The sequence below is a fragment of the Sander lucioperca genome, chromosome 8 (genome assembly GCF_008315115.2).
Source record: "Sander lucioperca isolate FBNREF2018 chromosome 8, SLUC_FBN_1.2, whole genome shotgun sequence".
Lineage (NCBI taxonomy): Eukaryota > Metazoa > Chordata > Actinopteri > Perciformes > Percidae > Sander > Sander lucioperca.
Genome location: NC_050180.1, coordinates 14,082,292 through 14,102,007, shown reverse-complemented (window position 1 = coordinate 14,102,007; position 19,716 = coordinate 14,082,292). Strand labels below are relative to the sequence as shown.

The window sequence follows — 19,716 nt, the reverse complement described above, 5'->3', positions numbered from 1 at the left end:
GGCCAGAAGCTTTGTGCATTCCTTTAAATGTGAAAACGACTGTGCCTGGAGTGTGCCACTCAAATAAATTTAGATTTTTACTAGTTCAAATATAATCAAATAATTTACTTATAATAAATTAATACATTGAAATGATGCATTCATAAACTCAGTTTATAAATATGGAATTGCAAATTGGAATTTACTTTACTTATGGGTCTGCCTATCAAATTTCCATCTGACAATTTGTTTCCTGCCTAAACATTTTCTATTAAATAAGCGCTTTATTTAAAAACTAACCTCTCGAATCTAAAGCTGTAGGTACCTATATGGAGTTATATTCCTACTGTTACAATTGAATTAAGTTGAACCTACGGAGAAGGAGCTCTGATTGGCTTGATCATGAATCCTTCCTACAACAGCTGTCCAAACAGCTCCTGCCCTGTGGGTTGGACTTCATTAAAATATTCAAAAATCCAATATCAATTAATCGTGTAAAAGAAAAAGTTAACAGAATTATTAATTGGTAAAATAAACAATTTCATTAAATGTTAGTTTTTTTGCTTTGACTTTATTAATGCCTTATTAAAATGCAAATGTAATCAATCAACAATATTCTTTTCAAAGTACTAACTGTAATACCATAATTAATTAGAATAAAACACTGTAAAAGTTTTCAATTATTTCATTGGCACAGTCTTTACCAGGCTTTATATAGTCTGGATCAACGGAAGTATATTTCCAGGATAATTGCCTGACACGGGCCGGATGTCCCTCACCTTTCGCTCTGTGTGTTGCCTCTGTTCGCGTCGGGAAACAAAACAAACTTCAAGCTAGCAAGCTACACACTGAAATAGCAAGTTTTGAAGAAAATGTGGATTGTGCAACAAGGCAGGCCTGCTTGGTTCTTTCAGGGAATGATTGTAAAGATTTACAAAAAATATGTTTACAGCATTTACTCTCTAGCTGAGATGTTTTGGGCCTGATTGGTGGGAATTGCTATGGACGAAGTACACAGGGCAATACACTGGTAAGAGCAAATTACATTTAACCATGTATCCAGCTAATTTATATAGCTCATGTTACTGTATTGTGTGAACAGTTAACTTTATTTTATAAATTAATTTAATAAATAAATAAAATATGTATGTGGCCAGACCTATCTCCACAGCGCTGTGGAGATAGGACTGCAATGCAAGACTAGGCTCTATAAACACATGGTGCTATTATTAACAGTGCTGAGGTGTACCAGCAGGTCTCGGGTCCAGGTCACACTGTGTGCCGCTGACAGGCACAGAGTAATGGAGATGAGGCGCAGCACTGACTTCCAGATCCAAGAGGCCCTGTGTTTGGCCTCTGCTGGCATATTTTGGTCCTTGTGCTTCTATGAGGACAATCATTGAACAGGTCAGTGGCCGGGACAGATGCCTATTATTGGCTGGGGGAAGCTCACTACAGCTGCTTGGAAATTGGAACTACTTGGACCATGGAGCTGCTATGAACTACTAGAGATCAGGAGAGGAGTATATTGCTGTCATGTGAACTGTTTTCTGGGTGACTAAAATATTGCATAGTCTACTATGGCTGGAGAGGATTCGACTATCCCTAAGATAATCAAAACCCACCAGAATACTGAAAACCTAATTGGAACTGAGCTTAAAACATGACTTAATTTCTTAGTTCTGACATTGTGGAAATAGGAGCTTACTGCACGACAACAGCAATATGCTACAGAAGGGTAATTCAGGAAGATATCAGTCACAGGGGGGAGCAAGACATACAAGTGAGTAGGGAAGAGGACCACAGTAGAACCAGCTTGTTTATTCTCAATTTTCTAACTGTGTGCAGGAAGTTAAAGATGATCTTAGAGGTGGCTTTTGTATTCCATTTCACTATATACTTTTAAATATTCTGCTGTTCGAGGAAGAAGATAAGCAAAGGACAGCAGGGAATGAATTGACCATTCTGCCATCTTTACACATCTTATTCAGTGGCAACAGTGACTACGTTTACATGCATCTCTACCGCAGCCTTGCAAACTGTTGGCTGGTTGGTTTGTGTACCACAACCAGAACAACGCACAGAGCTGACAGGAAGCCGTAAACAGGCGACAGGCCGTAAACTGCGGTAAAAACCCTGATTGACACGCATATTCCGAATGTGCTGTATTAATGTCCAAAAAATGCCTCTTAAACCCGAATAATACCGACATATCCCACATGTCTTAATCGGAAAATGCTATTTTCGTAAAAATGCCTTGTTCGGAATATCCAAATGGAATATGCTGTTTACATGACCTGTATCAAATTCGGAATATTGTCATATTCGGAATAATAGTGGAATAATAGTATGGATGTAAACGTACTTACTGTATAAACCTCTACATGAACTACTCATCTCTGTTAACAACAGCAGATAGTTTAGATAGTTTTAATAAGACTGCATGAACCTTAAAACAGCATCACTTTGAAGTTTAGCTTGGCTTGTTAACACTTACGGACTTTGGAGCTAAAATAGTCAAATTATATTATTGGTAAATGTGATCCCACATTAATAATGTCTTGAAAAGGATCCTCTGTCTATATTTTCTGCTATTATACTGGTATAAAGCACAGGGGTCCAATAGTGACAGAAAAGGGACGACATTAACAATGACTGTGTATAATAATATAATAAATCAATGTAGAATTAACAAATAAAATTTAATAAAATAATTTATACATAATATATTGTTTTCAAATGCCAGAACTCTTTTGTTGTATTTCTATTATTGTCCTCACATTCAGTAGTTATTCACCCCTTTCTGAGGTGCTTTAGTTAAATCCACAAACAAATAGATGCCTTGGGGTTTTTCTAGACACTTCTTTCTGAATCTCATAAAACATACATATGCCTTTAGACACCTTGAGTCCTCTCGTCAAAAGACCATAAAGCCATTGCCTTAAGAGGCAGATCAAATTTTAACTTTGTGTTAGGCAGCTTGTGGCCAAAGAGAAGATGGGGAATCACTTGCTCTGACCAGACAGTCACCTCTATGTTTAGACGAAAGCTGCCATTACTTCTTTGTGTCTGACAGGAGACACCTACTGCCACCTAGGGGTGACACACACGTGCACACACACACACACACACACACACACACACACACACGCACTTTGGGTAAAAACCATGCCATAAGAAATTAATAAATGACTGTGTATCTAATGAGGAGGTAACCTTCTTACAGGACACACTGTGTTACAGATATCAGATGTATATATATATATATATATATATATATATATATAAAAAGTGTGACATGCTCACAGCTAAACACAAGCACACACAAACAAAGGACCCTTATTCTCCTATCTATTTATCTATCTATCTCGACAAAATGAAATAAAAAAAAATAAATAAATAAAAAAATAAATATATATATATATATATATATGCACTGAAACTCAACTCAGGCTGTTTCTCCTGCAGATGTCAGGCAGGTGTTTGGAGCATGATCCATCCCTATTTTGTGGCTGGCTGCACAGAGCAGCACAGAGACCTGGTAAGTCATAAAGATGTCAGCCAAACACTTAGAATCCTAATCAGGTCATCAGGGGAGGCTTGTAAGAGCTGATGGCTACAGACACACTGCTGTTTTCATCACTGTTCTTCCTGTTGCAGCGCTGACTTTGTGTTTCAGACTGGAACACAATATTGTCAAACTGTAGGGTATACACTCCCAAACACCCTGCTAATGCAGATTCTATGCAGCAATAGAAAACACGACTTGATATGCAGATTTATGTTAGCTGAAGTGCTGTCCTATGTTCCCAGAGCTGGGGGGAAAACTGAAAGGACAAATACTGCTCACAGCTCCAACACCCGCCGAGATGTCAAAGTCAGGTCACATTTTTTTGCTTATTAAATCCTGGGTCCTCATGTTGTATCATGAGTACATATTTGACTCGATTTATCATAGAGGCCTGATTTTTACTTGAGATCTTATCAACGGGAAAACTGTGGAGAAATCATTCTTAAAACAATCTCCATCTCAGCTTTTATCCCAATAAATCATGTTATTGATTCATGGATGACAATACAGCCAGAGAACTGAGGCACATTGGTACATTTGGGTGTTTTATCAGAATCATGTTAAATCTGCTTTAAGCAATATTTGACCATTGAAAGGCAGACAGAGTCTATACAAACCTCACAGCAACAGAACCGTTAACGTGTTCTCAAACAACTGCTTACTTCTGTACACATCCATCAGAGTAACATGGACAGCCCTTTATAGATCTTATCTATAGCCATTTGACAAATCTTTAGTTAAATAATTTCTGCTGAGTGATGGTATTATTTATATCAAATATCAAAAGCAAAATGTCATTCCCATATATCCATTTTAAAAAGTTTATCGATTTTTTTACTTATTTTATAAGTTTAATCAACGCACATTCTGTGTTTAATAAATAGTTTGAGAAAATATTTTTTACTCTCTTCCACAACACATCATTCTTTCAGCAGGATGATTTAGGGACTAACAGTGGAAAGAGGTAGCAAAGAGACTAAAAGACAAGGAGTGTGGAGAGGTAGGAGAGAAGGACCATGGGAAATAAACATAAGGCCAAAAAAAAAGCCAGAAGATGTTGTGACAAATGTCATGGTTGTGGTTTTCTGTTATAGTTTTTCCTGTTTTATTGTGTTCATTTATTCCCCGGTTCCTAGTTGTTTTCTGTCTCTGTCTGTTGCGTGTTACCCTGTTTTCATCGTTGTGTATGATTATGCTTCAGTTTCCTGTTTTATTTTGTAGTCTCTGTTTCTCCCATGTCATGTCTTGTTTTACTTCCTGCCTTGTGTTTTCTTGCCTTTGTGATTGTCTGCCCCACCCTGATGTGTTTCACCTGTTCCTGAGCCCTCGTGTCACCTGTCTCTTGTTTCACCCTCGTTACCTTGTGTATTTAGTCTCTGTGTTGTCTTTGTCAGATCATTGTGTGTGTGTGTGTGTGTGTGTGTGTGTGTGTGTGTGTGTGTGTGTGTGTGTGTGTGTGTGTGTGTGTGTGTGTGTGTGTGTGTGTGTGTGTGTGTGTGTGTGTGTGTGTGTGTGTGTGTTCTACCCACTTTGTTGCTGTGAGCTCCTTTTGCCAGTTTTACTTTTATTATCTTTTTTGCCTGCCTGCTATCCTCAGGTCTCCCTTTGTTGTTTTCTGTGTTCTTTCTCCTATCCTCAAACGTTGCACTGCCGCATCGTCTCTGCATTTTTGGGTCCGCCATTCCTCGCTCCGTAACAAAAAAAACAACCTTTTTTCAATTAGTACCAGGACATTTAAAGCTGGCCTCAGTGCATACCAATGGTATATATTCTACAGATTTTTTTCTTTATACATAGATACATGGTAAGGTTGTTGTCTCTCTGTTTCTTTTATTGCCACTTAACCCTGTGCTGTTGCTTTATGGTTCAAGGACAGAGTCCAGGGCATATTCTGGTAGGAGATATTCACAAAGTTTCTTTGTATGCAGTTGATTATCTACATTTATATGGACAGAAGGGGGTACTGATAAAGTTTTTTTTCATTTCTGTATGTTACATGAACTAACAAAAATAGACTTCTCGAAGACAATAACCATCTCTGAGATCATTAGTAAAACAAAGACACGTAGGAAAAACAAAAAAATACAAGCAACAAGTAGAAACAGAAATGCAACATTGCAGAGGTGAATGAAATAAGCAAGTAGCTAGAAACTACAGGTTTTGGAGGAGGTGAGGGAGAAGAGCATCACCTGTCCTCCTTTGGGCTGGTACTTGATATTCTCTGTGGAGCCAATCTTGGACCTGACATTCTTGAAGTCAGGCAGTGGCTGGTTGATGATGCGGAGCTGCTTGGGCGTGGTTGCAGGTGACTTGGGTGGGGTGCGGACCACTGCCACCTTCCTTTCCTGGGAAATCAAGCTGAGGGAGCGTGGGGTTCCAGGGGTCCTTGAGGACGCTGAGTAGCTGGGAGGGGTTCCTGGGGTGATGGCTGTAGAGCCAGAGGTGCGGGGGGTGGAGTGGCCACTGCGAGCCGAACGGGAGCGCACTGATTCTGTAATTGGTGGGGAGGAATATAAGGATAAAGCTTATAGCTGAGGAGGTGCTGTTTTATAAACTATTGGAAATGTCGGTAATGTCAATGTCTCGAATGGGAAATCAGAGTTAAAGAGTCCATCGTTACTTCAACAGATGCTGGGATTTTAGGCTTTTAAAAGTCACTTCTCAGACCACCAGATATACAGTATTTCATGACACTGAAACACAGACTATTTTATCCATATACACCGAGTTACTAGTTAATTATATTGTGCTTATACAATTTAATGTTATCCAATACAGCGATCATAGTGACAGAAGTATAAATAATCCCACCTACCTGTCATGCTAGGGGCTCGTCCTGTCCTATGCTCTGCCCTCATCTCTGTGCGAAACGCTAAAGGAGGCAAAAGAGGAAATGTTTCAGATTTAGTTAGGGGGTGATGGGGGGGAATAAAGAAAGAAGAAAATTACATTTAGGGGTTCTTGGATGTCCAATTCCAAATTAATTCACCTTTATCTGTGCTAAAGGCAAATGTAAATAGAACACAAAAACACTTTCGCATATAGCTACATAGAGATGGTGAAAGAGTACTGGAGAGAGGAAAATAGAGCATACAGTGTCTTATTTAATGCTAAAAAAAACCTGTTCTACTATTTTCTGGTAGAGTAGTAGATACCTGCACAAAACCAAGGAATGTGTTTTAGCTTCTCAGAAAGACAGATGAAACAAACTCATTGAGTTAAAAAAGCTAGTTGAACAGAGGGGGTGGGCAGCTCTCTTTAGTGAAATTCAAGAAATCAATTATCAGCATTGGTACAGTATTTGCTTTCATATTGGTAATCAATCTTCTGTGGCTCATACTGGAGGCTGATACATCTTGCTGATGGTTTTACCAACTACTGATACTTTGTGAAGTAGTTGATTAGAGGAGCTGCAGCTTACATGTGGCTCTGCGAGGAGCCGTGGAGCCGGAGCTGGTGATGGAGGTGGAGCTCTCCTCTTGGTCATGGTATGCACGGCGACTCAGAATGGAGGCATGCCGCGGCACAGAGGACCCCTTTTCAGGGCTCCATGACCCACCGTCCTGTTGGGAAACCAACACCAGAGACAAGAAGTAGATCCTTAGGCCAGTGAGGCTGTGTATTTTATCTTTATTTATTTTTTTATAAAAGGTGAAACAACAGGTGTAGGTAGGAAGATATTGTAAAAATATATAGATGTTTTATGTTCTTTTTGGAATCTCTGCAGCGCCAGTACAACTCTACCATTTACCTACCTTGGCTATGAATCTCTGTAATACTGGGAAGCCCTGAGGCTCTGCTGAGGATGGGCGAGGTCTATCTAATGAGGCAGCCACTCTGGATATGGAGGTGGGGATCTTTGTTAGTGGCAAACGATGGGCATGGCACTGAGATGGTACAACGATGACGCCCGGTGGGTGAGTAGTATGGCACCAAAATACCGGACACAGGATGACAAAAGAGTGGTGAAAATAACATGCATTATCAAGATCTCATGTATCCTTTGTGTGATGAGGGACGAGGTATTAGTATTAGATCTTGTGTGTTTAAATTTTATACTAGCCCATCACAACATCCATTCATGCACATTCATTGTGAACATGTCTGTTAAGAAATATATGACATCAAAATGCCAAACAAAAAACAAGAATTTGAAGAATATCGTTTATCATGCTCATACAAGATTTCATGTTACACTGCAGACCATGGTAACATGGATGAACTAGAAAACGTCTGTAAATCAAAAGTAAAAAATGTGGGCTCAGAGTGACAGAACACACTTAAAGTATGCTGTAATGACATGACATTTAAGGAAAGCAGAAACTGTGTTATTTTAGACACCATAACTGTCATTACCATGGTGGAGGAGTAAAATGGAGTCACGACCACAGCCGTTGGAGAAATGTCACAGGATAATTCGACACCCACTCAGTAAAAAAATGCTCTAAATGGATCTGCCTTGTGCTACTTGTGCAAAAACCCATTAAACAACGCAACAATACATATAATATAATAATTTTACAAAAAAGCAAACGCAATCAACGTAACCATTTTTAAAAATAAAATACAAAGGAAAACAAATAGTGGTGTTAATACGGAAATGCAATGCACTGTTATTCATGCAGGGATTAGGGCTTAGATAGACAGAGGGAAGACAGCAATCGCTTAAACAGTATGTAATGTGTTTATCTAAACAGATGATTAGGTTGCTCTGGAAGTCACAAGAGAAAATATGTAACAGCTTTTTAATAAGTCTCAATTCTAATGATAATTATTCTGCCTAATTAATGTGGTGTTTATTGTTTCAGAGTCTGTATTAAAGATGCACGAGGCAACTTGTGCATTAGTTTTATATTAGTAGCAAGAGGTTTTGACTTTATAATGCATTATTGCATACTGTAATACAATGTCAGTAAATTGTGCACAGCGTGCTCATGTTTACCAACATTTCTGTTCTAAAGCTCTTTATAGGACAACAAAACGATGAGTGACAGCAGATATCATTTTTGAGAGTCCAGTTTTTAGGAGACAAATCAATCAGTAACTGCTGTTTAGGAAAAAGTTCAGTTTCAGTTTGTCCTGATTGACGTTTATTGAATTGTCCTACTGCAATCCTGCTTGGTAATTCAGGCTGTCTGCCAGTAAAGCTTCTATATGGTATTTCTCAGAGGGATTTCTGAGCCAGAGGTCATGCCATTGTTATGGCTGGAGTGTACTCACCGATGCTCTGTCGCGAGACGGTTTGGCAACACTGAGAGGCTGACGACTGTCTGGTAGCGCCTCTGAGAGAGAGACAGAAACAGAATTACAGGAATATTAGAACATACGTGTTTTGACCTTCATACACTTAAGGGGAAGTAGTAAGAACCTTTGAAATGTCCATCTTTGAAGTATAAGTGAGCATATTTGGTTCTCATAAATACAGACGTATAAATAAAACTTTGTGTTCCCAAACCTGGCATGGTTAGCTATATGACACATCGCATGCTCTGTGGGAGCGGGTTGCTTCCCCTCTTGAGAGCTCTGTTCTGCAAAGATTTGGCAAGATATCACACAGAATGGGGGATTTTGTGTTACGTAAGGCGACCCTGGAAAATAATCTAATTGGGGCAGTGCAGCAGAATACTGAGCTTTCATCATCAGTGACACAGAATTCAGCCCGTCAGGGGAAAATGAAGTGCAAACTGCCTCTGGGACAGAGTCTTTATGGTATCCGCTCTATAGAACAAAACCATGGATTACTAGTTGCCTGGCAACCATAGGTTGAAAAAAGCTAAGTGGGTATGTAATTGTTAAAGATCAGAAAGGTCAGGAACATTTTATAGGTTTTTCACACCTAACAGACAACCTTTAAATGATACGGACAAAGCTTCAGACCACCAACTGCTCACCGAGAACATAAAAACAGATAGCTGGAAATGGAAACAGCAAAGGAAGGATGCATCTTAACACCAGCTGAAAAGTTTGCTTTTGCTGACATTGCAGTAGTGATGTAGAAGTGTACTTGGAAAGTGTTCACTCAGTCCTGAAAACACGAACTTGAAAAAAAAAATGCTTTCAGCTTGGTGCTAAGGTGCTCTTAAAAGAACAAAGAGAGGATGTGCACAAAAACAAATGAAGGCAACTGAAACATGTATGGCAGTCAATTTTTATTGTGATCAAAAACAAAACACACATGACAAAAGCAAACCACGGTAACCAACAAAACAAAATGGATGCCAAAACCAAATTGAAGCCGACAGTGGAAGTAAGTTGCAGTGGGAATTGGTGGCTCTCCAGCAGAAAGCAGCAATTGTGTGACAGACCAAGGCAATGTGTCACCTGTGGCTCTCCTTCTAGGACAGGAGTGGTGCTGGGTGGGGCGGGTCTGACGGACGGCTGGTTTCATCAAACTCCTCTTGGATGGGGATTGACTCTGAATCTCCATTTTTTTGGTGAGCTCGGCCTTCCTTATGACAGCTACCAGAGGAAACAGAGCCATTGACAACAGCAGAGACACAACAAAAAGCAGAGACAGACACTGAACCATGTTGAAATATGGAATGCTGCAGGATAAACAGTCCCAAAAAACAATTTTTAGTTGTCACATTTGTTGAACTATACTAAAAATAGCTGACTCAAATGAATGTGTCAGTGAGTTATTATGAGACTGCACATTGTTTTGACACTAACAGCTGCATAGGTAAGCAATAAATCACAAGATGCTGTTTTCAGTGAATTAGAACAGCAGAGAGCCCAATTTAGACACATGATGAAGTCAAGCCAGTGCTTTAAATGGCTTTACTGAACGGACAGGACAAGGAGTGTATAATAATATCCATTCTATTGCAAGCACTACAGTTGTGGAGCAGTGAGTAAGATATATGGTTAGTGAAAACCTTTAACTACAACATTTATAAGTAACTACTACTTTGACAAGGAACAGTTTAACAGTTCAAAAGGAAAACAAAATGATGAGGACCTTTTTTCTTCTTGGTTTCCTCTCTGGGGATGTAGACAGGTTCTTTGCGGAAGGGTTTGCGTTCTGGTGTGGAGATTCTGCCTTTAGCTCGCCCTCCCTTGGCCTTTGGTTTGACCGGCTTTTCCTGGTTCTCCATCTTCTTCTTTTGTGTTTGCTTGGTCTGGACCACAGCAGGCTTTTTGACTGGGCTGGACATTTTGGGCAAAGGCTCAATCTGTTCAGTCGCCATACTCTTATCATCATCTGCAGTGTTGCAAAGCAGGCCATGAAAAATACAAGACAGTATTAATGTGTTTATTTGAAGAAGAAGAAGAAGCAAGAAAGGGGAAAAACAGCAATATGAAGGAACAAACCATTAAAAAGATCTCACCTTGTGTGTCAACCCAGGAGCTGTCCAAGATGGAGTCGTCCATTGTGGTTTCATCTCTATCGTAGCTCTCTGTCGGTCCTTCAGTTTCTACGGTTTGCGCCTCCTTCTCAGGGGAGGCAGGGGTCTCAGGAACGTCTACCACCTCCTCTAGACTTGCAGCCTCCACGTCTGCTTCTTGGGCCAACTCCACAGACTCCTCCTCTTCCTCGTCTTCATCCTCTTCCTCGTTCTGTGCAGCGACATCAAGGGCTTCAGCCTCAGGTGGACCGGAGAAGCGAACGCTGTGTCCCGGCTCCTCTGCTTCATCAATGGTCTGGACCACAGTGATAAAATCGTCTTCAACTGTCACCACTGATTCGATGGCAGCACGAGTCTCTGGGATCTCCTTTACCACTGCTGCTCCTGCACCTGCTTTCTCTAACACATCTTCCTCACCTTCCTCTTGCCCCCGTTTAGCCTCCACAGGGTTTTCAGCTTCTTTCTCCCCAGGCTTCATGGTTGTTTTTTCCTCAGGCTTGTCTACGACCTTTTTGTCCATCTCAGCCACTTTCTCTTTCTCTTCCTTCTCTTTCAATTCCTTTTCTATCTTCTCTTTCAATGCATTTTCTCTCTTCTCTTTCTCTTCCTTCTCTTTCAATTCCTTTTCTATCTTCTCTTTCTCTTCCTTCTCTTTCAATTCCTTTTCTGTCTTCTCTTTCAATTCCTTTTCTGTCTTCTCTTTCTCTTCCTTCTCTTTTAGTTCCTTCTCCATCTTTTCTTTCTCTTCCTTTGCTCTCAACTCTTTCTCTAGTCTTTCTTTTTCCTCTCTTTCTTTCTTCTCTCTCTCCTCTTTCTCTTTCCTTTCTCTCTCCTCTTGCTCCATCTTTTCCCTCTCTTCTCGTTCCTTCTCTCTTTCTTCTTTCTCCTTCCTCTCTATCTCCTCTTTCTCCTTCTTTACTTTCATCTCATGCTCTTCCTGTTCTTTCTCCTTCCTTTCTTTTTCTTCCCTAAGCAGTCGCTCTGCCTCTTCTTTCTCTTTCTTTTCCCTCTCTTCTCTCTCTTTCATTTCTTTTTCTTTCTTTTCTGCCTCTTCCCTGATTTTCCTCTCTGCCTCTTCTTTCTCTTGTTTCAGTTTCTTCTCGGCTGCTTCCTTCTCTTGCTCTTCCCTCATCTTTCTTTCTGATTCTTCTTTCTCTTTGTTTATTCCTACCACTGGTGAAACTGTTCTTTTGGGGGAACCATACACTTCTCTTTCTTTAAGCTTTGAAGGTGAGAGCACTGGAGACAGCAGCTTGTCATCATCGATATTGCTCTCCACAGACGAAGTAGGTGAAGTTTTGACAGGCCTGGCAATCCGGTCCTTGGCCATGCCGGTCAGCTGGTACACATCTTCGGCATCCACTTCCTCATAGGCCTCCTGGTGGACCAACTTCACTTTCTCCCTAAGCTCCTGCAGTTCTCTTTCCTCCTCCATACTGAGAGGCCTGTCCTCCATCTCCAATTTGCGGATCTGCCGCTCGTAGTCAGCAATCTCGGTTTCTGACACTGAGCCTTCCCCACTGGCTTGTCGTTCAGTCTCACTCACGGACCTCCCGCCTTCTTCTAGAGTCACAGTGACTGTTGGTGTCACAAAGAACTCACTTGGCTGAGCAGGTGGCATCTCACTTATAGATATTTTCGACTGTTCATCTACAACCTCCTTGCCCTTTTCTTCACCAGAATCTTTTCTTTCTACTTGCTTCTGGTCTTTCTCTTCAGTGACATCAGCAACTTCTGATGGTTGGCTCTTGTCCTCCACAGATGTGTCTCTGACTCCTAACTTTCTAGCTTGCTCAGCCACTTTCTCCTGCAGGACAGAGTGGGTGAAGACCTGCGCAGAAATGTTTGTAGGGCTGAACACATCTGCAGGTGATGGCATGGGTCCTGAATATTCACTGAACACACAATAGCCCATCTCTTCCAGCTGGCTGTCACTCTTTCTGGCCCCGGGACTTAGTTCCCCTGAAACTAGGCTAGCCAGTGGGTCATCGGCGAATGCTGGGAAATCAGCTTGAATTGACTTTCTCCGGCTGATTTCTGGGTCAGTGTTTTCTGACGCCAGTCTGGAACGGGTACCAGCAAGGTCCAGCATCTCAGGCAAGTCTTGCGCCATTACTGTGCCATTTTTATAGGTGCTCTTAAGGTGCTGTGGTGATTCTGGCGACTCCAGTTCAGGGCTGGGCTTTGAAAGTGGCTCAGTGGTCTGTGGAGGAGATGAGGAATCTGAAGTGATGGAAGCTGCAGTCTCCAGGATCAGGGGAGGCAAGGATGGAGGCTTATCCATGGAGGGTGTAGTGACTGGGAGGTAGTCTGCTGACTCATCTAGACTTCCACTAGTGTATGACATGATATCTGTGGCCAGTGGGGAGAAGTTTCTAGGTTTGCCTTGGCCACTCGGATCCATTGCTCCAATGGTGATGTTAAGTGAGTAGCTCCTCTGCTCTAAGGCCAATTTACCCGGGGAAAGCCTGCATTCATTACTCCTGTCAGGAACTGTGAACACTTTAGTGTCTGCTGCTTTACTTTCTTTAGTATCTGGTTTATCCTGAGCTTCAGCAAGTGTGCTGTAGCTGATCTCCTGAGGCCTGGCATCAACTTTACTCTTCTCTTCACCAGATCGGCTCAGTTCGTAATAACCCTCACCCTTACATTGGGGAGCTTCATCAACCTCAATGGCTGAGGTTTCAAAATATGCTGACATGCCAGATCTGTCTGGAGCAGCCCTCGTTAAGTCTTCTCCTTGAACTTTGTTTCCCAGTGGCGAGGGAAGAGAGGGAGCACCGATGCTGCTGATGTCCACCACCTCCACTGATGGCTGTTTCTCTGACACTGTGATTGGCTCGCCAAATGCAGGCTGAAGTGTGAGTGATTTTGCAGATTCTTTGGCTTGGTTTTGAACATTCAGAGGTACAAAGGATGGCATATCCATGGTAGGGCTCTCTGATATATCCATGGTAGGGCTCTCTGGTACAACTCGTTCACCAGCAAAGAACCCTTGCATCTGGGGCTCAAAAAACTCCTCCGGCCGTTTCTCCGATCCAATGCTGTCGGGGCTCATGGAACCACTTTTCTCACTGCCCTGCTTGTCTGAGTCCATCTTCAAAGCTGAAATGACATCTGTAAATTGGCTGTTTTGATCAACATAGAATAGTAATGCTTTGGCATGCTGTGAGTGAGATATTTGTAAGCTAGGGACTGGGAAAGCCGTTATCACAGAAACAGGCAAAGCTTTCCTCAGAAACTTACAGCACAATGATACGGCCATCACTGAAGTATGGCGAGATTATGGGGTCCACCAAGTCACAGATGGATGAGAATATGAGATGGTATGTGACGGAACCGGCATTAGGCAACTGTGATGCTGATTTATGGGAAACAAGCAATAATAGATGGGATAGATATCCATGCGACTCTTCAAAACATCAGATACAAAAAGAATAGCATTTCTGTCATTCTTTGTAAGGACAATGAAATGTTATGAGAATTTCAGTTCAAATCACATAGTTTCATTAACATCAAATTAATTTTGGCTCTTAATAATGACTTTAATATGTCATACCATAACGCAAAGAATATTGGCACAAATACAGAAGAACCTTGCTGGTGAATGACAGAGAAATGCCATACATTGTCACTAACAGTGACCAAAACAAATTAAAAAAAACAAATGAATTGGAATTTTGCTAATACGATAATGCATTTCATGACATTTCGGACAACTATACCACACTTAACATGAGACAGCCAACACAACCCTGCAAATTATGTACACAGAATTACGATAATAATGAGTGACTCATGTTTAGTAAGTATGATTTATGGTTACAAAAAGTGCATAGCACTGGCATACCAGCACCAAGCCATGTGTAAACACAACAAGAACCTGTAAGCTTATAGCTGGTTATAAAAAAAGCACTGTTACGTTCAGCAACACTTCACTTCATCATACCAATACGAAACAGCCGGCCCCGAAAACCACAGCAAGAAAAAGAAAATACAAGCGCAAAGATAGCACACAATAAAACCAGGTTAAGTTAAAAGAATGTGACTCTTTTCACCAACAAGCCTGTGTTGCCTTGCAGCCACAGCACAGCGCAGGGAGGATTACTTGCCATTCCACCTAAATGCTTATGTTATGTGCTTATGGGTTCCTTTTGACACATCTGGCGTTCTTATACAGTGGACAATACAGTAACATGCAGGCAGGGAGAGTAGAGGGCAGGACACACCTGTCTCAGGACTCTCCCCACCCTCTGAATCCTCCTCTCTGTCCATAGAGCTTTCTGCAGCAGCACTAGCTGCTTCGGCCGGCTCCAGGTCTAGATCCTGGGCCTCGTCTATGGAAACCTCTGCCTGCTCTAAGGGCTCAGCTTGGGGGCTGTCCAGCTCGGGCTCTTCCCCCCTCCACTGCTGCTCATCAAGAGCTGCCTCGAACTCTGCTGCCTCTGCACTCTCCTCCTCCTCCTCCTCTTCCACCTCCTCCTCGTATTCAGCTGTAAGAGCCTCCATGGTCTCTTCTTCTCAAAAACAGGGTGAGAGGGGGACACATTAAAACTACAGGCAACACAGACTTGGGTTATGTGAGAACACAACTTATGATGGGACACTTCAGCTCTGGGAAAAGATGACCTAACGTGTATGTCTGTTCACACATATAGGTACATTACACATATAGTACAAAGTGTTGTGTGTGGGTGGTTTTTCATTCGGTTTGTATTATTTTCTATTTTGGGTGCTTAGTGTACCCAGTATGCAAGGATACTAAAGATATACATTCACTGGTATACATTCATTTATAAGGCCATGCTTGGTCTTTTGCCTTCTTACATCTGTAATTTAATCTCACGGTTGGCTCTGTTTGCGTTCGAATGATCTTTTGTTGTTCGCTGTTCCACTTGCCCGTACAGAACTGGGAAAAAGGGCTTTTGTTCACTCAGCCCCCCCACCCATGGAACATGTTGCAAAAAGACTGGAATTGACTGAATTACTTTCATTGAACGCTTTTAAGTCCAGATTGAGAGCACTTGAGTCGATCCTTTGTAATTTTTTTTCATAATGTATATGTAATCGTTTTGTATGTTTGTAACTTTTTTGCTGCTTCTTGGCCAGGACTCCCTTGAAAAAGAGGTTTTTAATCTCAACTTGGTTAAAGTCATGAGTGATTTTTTTCTCAAAATCTATCTTTTTTTTCTTCTCAGTATTTAATGTATAGTCAAGAATTAGTTTTGTAAATAATATACCACTTCCACGTCTCTCTTTCTCTCAATGCAGACTGACCTACCAAGGAAAATGGAAACATAAATTAAGTTGTAACACTTCACACTGTAACACTGGCCTAACATTGCATTATCGTAGAAACCCTTCTGTTCAGAGCACTTCTGAAATTCCTGGCTCTTTACAAAAGGCGACCTTGAAGAGCTGCAGTCCATTACAGTAAAAAGCAAAGATTCTTGACGTTGCACAGATGGGATTTTTACCTGAGTAATGGTTAATGTGAGGGCGTGCAGCTTTGGTCTTCAGCAGACATTGCTGCATAACATTTTAAGTTCTTACGTAGGTTACACAAATTCGATTCAGCTGCTTTGCAGCCAAACGTTTCTGCATGCTACATAGCTGTTGGTAAAAACAATGTGTCCACTAGAATCTTTGGTAGCAATGACAATGACATGTTAAGGGAGTTTAGAATCCGTCTGAATCAACACTATTTATGACAATGACATTCTCTTTACAGCTCTTCTTTGTCATGTGTTTTGGAATGATTGCATAGATTTTTAAAAACAGATGGATAGCCATTTAGAGATTGGTCAATACTTTTTTTCCCCAACCACATCAATGTTATGAATTGTGTTAGTCTTACTTAAACATGCTACACTAGCGAGATGTATTACAGGAGTTAAGCTCTATCAGGGTATGTTTTGGGAGAAGGCAGAAGTAGAAAATTAAGTTATTGTCTCTGATTAAGCTGCCCACCCAAAGGATTTATTTTGATGGTTAGATAACATAACAGGCTATGGTGTGTGCTCTTAACAGCCTAAGTGTAAATACATAGGTCATAGGTTTCTTTTAAACTGCCTCTATCTTGTGTTTCTAAAGATAATAAAAGTGGAAGGTTATATGTAGTATAAGTGTTTGCGAGTGTGTGGAGCTGAAAGTCTTCCTTGTTGCTACAGTAAGTGTGTGAGAGTAGCTTAGGTCGAGTTTAGGGGGTTTGACATGGTACGGCATAATTAAGCGGGTGAGGGGTCATCTTGAGGAATGCACCAAAACAACTCTGGGAGATGATTGGTTTGGAGGAATTTGTGCATTGAGGTTATCAATCATGCACCGTATCTCTGAGATATTTATGAAAGCCATTTGGACCTTACTTCTTGCCGCAAAAGTAAACCTTGGTGGCCAAGTGGTCTTACTGATGAGAGATGTAGAGTATTATGTCCATTGAGTGAATCCTACTTTAAGAGACATCACTGCTATGTGTTGGACTTAACGGCACGGCAACCACAGGTAGCAATGGCTTTGGGTGAAATAAATGGAGGAAAAAAAAGAAATATGACTGTTAAACAAATATGAAATTGCTCAGATTTTGAGCGAACATCACAAGGACACACAAACACACACAAGGACTGACGAAGAGACGAACTGACGGACGGAGAGACGGGAGGGATGGAGGGAGGAGGTCAAATCACAGAAGGAGAGGAATTTGGTGTTAAAAAGAGAAAGGAGAGAAACAGAGTGAGAGAGAGAGGAATGGAGGGGGGAAATGGCAAAGAGGAACCATGCGTGGTTCACCTTCAATCTGTCTAAAGGCCTGCCCTGTGGGGCGAGAGCCCGAGTGCGTCCACTCTGGGCTGAACAATGGGTGCTCATAGTACTCCTCGTCGGAGTGGTAGGGGTCGTCCTCGGGCACGGAAACTGAGATGGAGGGGGCGAGGAACTTGCACCTCTCCCGAGAATTTTGGAAGCGACGGAGAGGGCCCGCCTCCTCCTCATCCCCTACATCTACAAACAAGACAGACACAAGGAGAAGAACTGCAGGGAAATCTGGACACACGGACTGAAAGAGAGAGAGCGAAGAGGAAGAAAAAGATAGGAAAGAAGGAAAAGGAAGAAGTAAACAAAAAAGAAATGGAGAACACACCAAAGAATGTCCATCTTAAATGTGATTTGACATAATACTGAGTCTTCCAATCTAGTTTTTCTTTGAAAACATTGACAGGATGCTAAGTGAACAGGGGTTTTGCAATTTAGGTAAAAAAGAACGAACAAAAATAAACCTTTGCACACGTTATTTTTCACTTGTTTCTATTATGACTTTTTTAAACTAAAGAATTAACACCTTTCACAGTTTAGAAAAAAATATTCAACATTAGTTAACTACACCATATACATTTGCTATGTGTATTAAGGTTGTTTTTAGCGTTTTGGCATCTGTTGATATGCAGAATTAAATTGCGTAGAAAATAAAATAAAAACCTGCCATGGAAGGATAGTATCTTAACTTAGAAATGTCTTAGTCGGACCATTGGAACAATACTGTTTTGGCTGAGGTCATCAGTTGGAATTTATAGCGAGAGAAGATACTTGATTGAACAGGAGGTCATACTAAATTAGCAGTTTAACTGGGGCCAGCTGTGGTCCTAAAATATTTAGGAACTGTTAAATGATTATCATGTTCTTCACTAGATAAATCCTCAAGTTACCTCTTAAGATGGACATTTTTTGCAGTGAAAAGGGAGATACAGCTTGAGGGGGAAAAAATGACAACAAGAAAAAAAAAGAAGACAAATCTAAAATGGCCAACAAAAAGAGAGAGGGTCACCAGAGAGGGGAATGCAAGAAGAAGACAAAGCTTGATTGAAAGCAAGAAAAACATAACACACAGGACGTTGACAAGGAGACATTAATAAGCAACTCAAAGTTGACAAAGCTTTGGGGGCCAGCCATACTCTGGGACAAAGAGAATTAGAATATTGCATCGTTTGGCAACGTTGGAGGAAGATAACACTACAAACTGCTTCACGTATGAAAGATTAAGTAACAGACAAATGACACAAACACTAATAACAACAGTTATAAGACTAATACAGCAGTAGTTGTAGTTGTTACAAAATCAGTAATGTGTGTTTTGCAACTGCTACTACACGTACAAACCTTTATACATTTACAAATCTCAGGATCGAGTCAAAGACATCATCTAACCCTTATTTTACAACAAAGAGTAAGTCTTACTTAAAAGAACACCATATCTAAGGTCTTGAGATGAATGAGCCTTTCAGTACCTACTTGTTTTGTATCATGGCCCCAACAACATCCCAAATAACTAAACCTCTGACCACTCTTTTTGGTCAAGAACACGCAACACTGTAACCTTATGTAGGAAACTCCTATGACCTCAAATCAGTCCATACTTGTTATACTGTACTGTCCACAAAAACAATGTTACCACAACTGACCATCTGTATTTGTTGCATGGCTGACCCACCTACAGACTCTCCTCATTACATTCCAGCCAGAATGCAGACTGAGCAGACATGAAGACACAGGCCAAGCATGAAGCAGACTGAAGATCTACACTGTACAACCATTTCTTGCAGGCAGCTGCACAAAAATCACTGCATTGCTTAAAAAGAAATTCAGAAGTCAAAGATAAAGAATCAAAGTGTGTCACAAGGTTAAAAAACAACTAAGGTAAAAGCTAATGCATTTTCAGTTATTGCATATTGTAATAGATAGCTCTCACACACACAAATACATACACACACGCACACGCACACGCACACGCACACGCACACGCACACACACACACACACACACACACAC

The 19,716-nt window shown here is 41.1% G+C and overlaps 1 protein-coding gene across 16 annotated transcripts in view; it reads right to left on the bottom strand.

Moving 5' to 3' along the window:
• The window catches only part of map2 (microtubule-associated protein 2), a 109,711-nt gene that overhangs the window by 10,990 nt on the left and 79,005 nt on the right, over window positions 1–19,716 (bottom strand). For 5 of the 16 annotated variants that reach the window (XM_036004662.1, XM_036004665.1, XM_036004664.1 and 2 more), the window contains exons 1-9: window positions 11,549–11,727; window positions 10,882–11,440; window positions 10,512–10,754; window positions 9,872–10,009; window positions 8,771–8,832; window positions 7,306–7,437; window positions 6,972–7,113; window positions 6,366–6,422; window positions 5,740–6,041 (exon numbers count right to left, since the gene is read on the bottom strand). In XM_036004662.1, the coding sequence (XP_035860555.1) occupies window positions 5,740–6,041; window positions 6,366–6,422; window positions 6,972–7,113; window positions 7,306–7,437; window positions 8,771–8,832; window positions 9,872–10,009; window positions 10,512–10,754; window positions 10,882–11,440; window positions 11,549–11,632 (1,719 nt within the window). In that variant the 5' untranslated portion in view covers window positions 11,633–11,727. Of the gene's footprint in view, window positions 1–1,228; window positions 1,364–5,739; window positions 6,042–6,365; window positions 6,423–6,971; window positions 7,114–7,305; window positions 7,438–8,770; window positions 8,833–9,005; window positions 9,544–9,871; window positions 10,012–10,511; window positions 10,755–10,881; window positions 11,441–11,548; window positions 11,728–17,685; window positions 17,896–19,716 lie in introns of those variants that run through there. The other 11 variants (XM_036004657.1, XM_036004658.1, XM_036004659.1 and 8 more) reach the window with 8 other exon arrangements.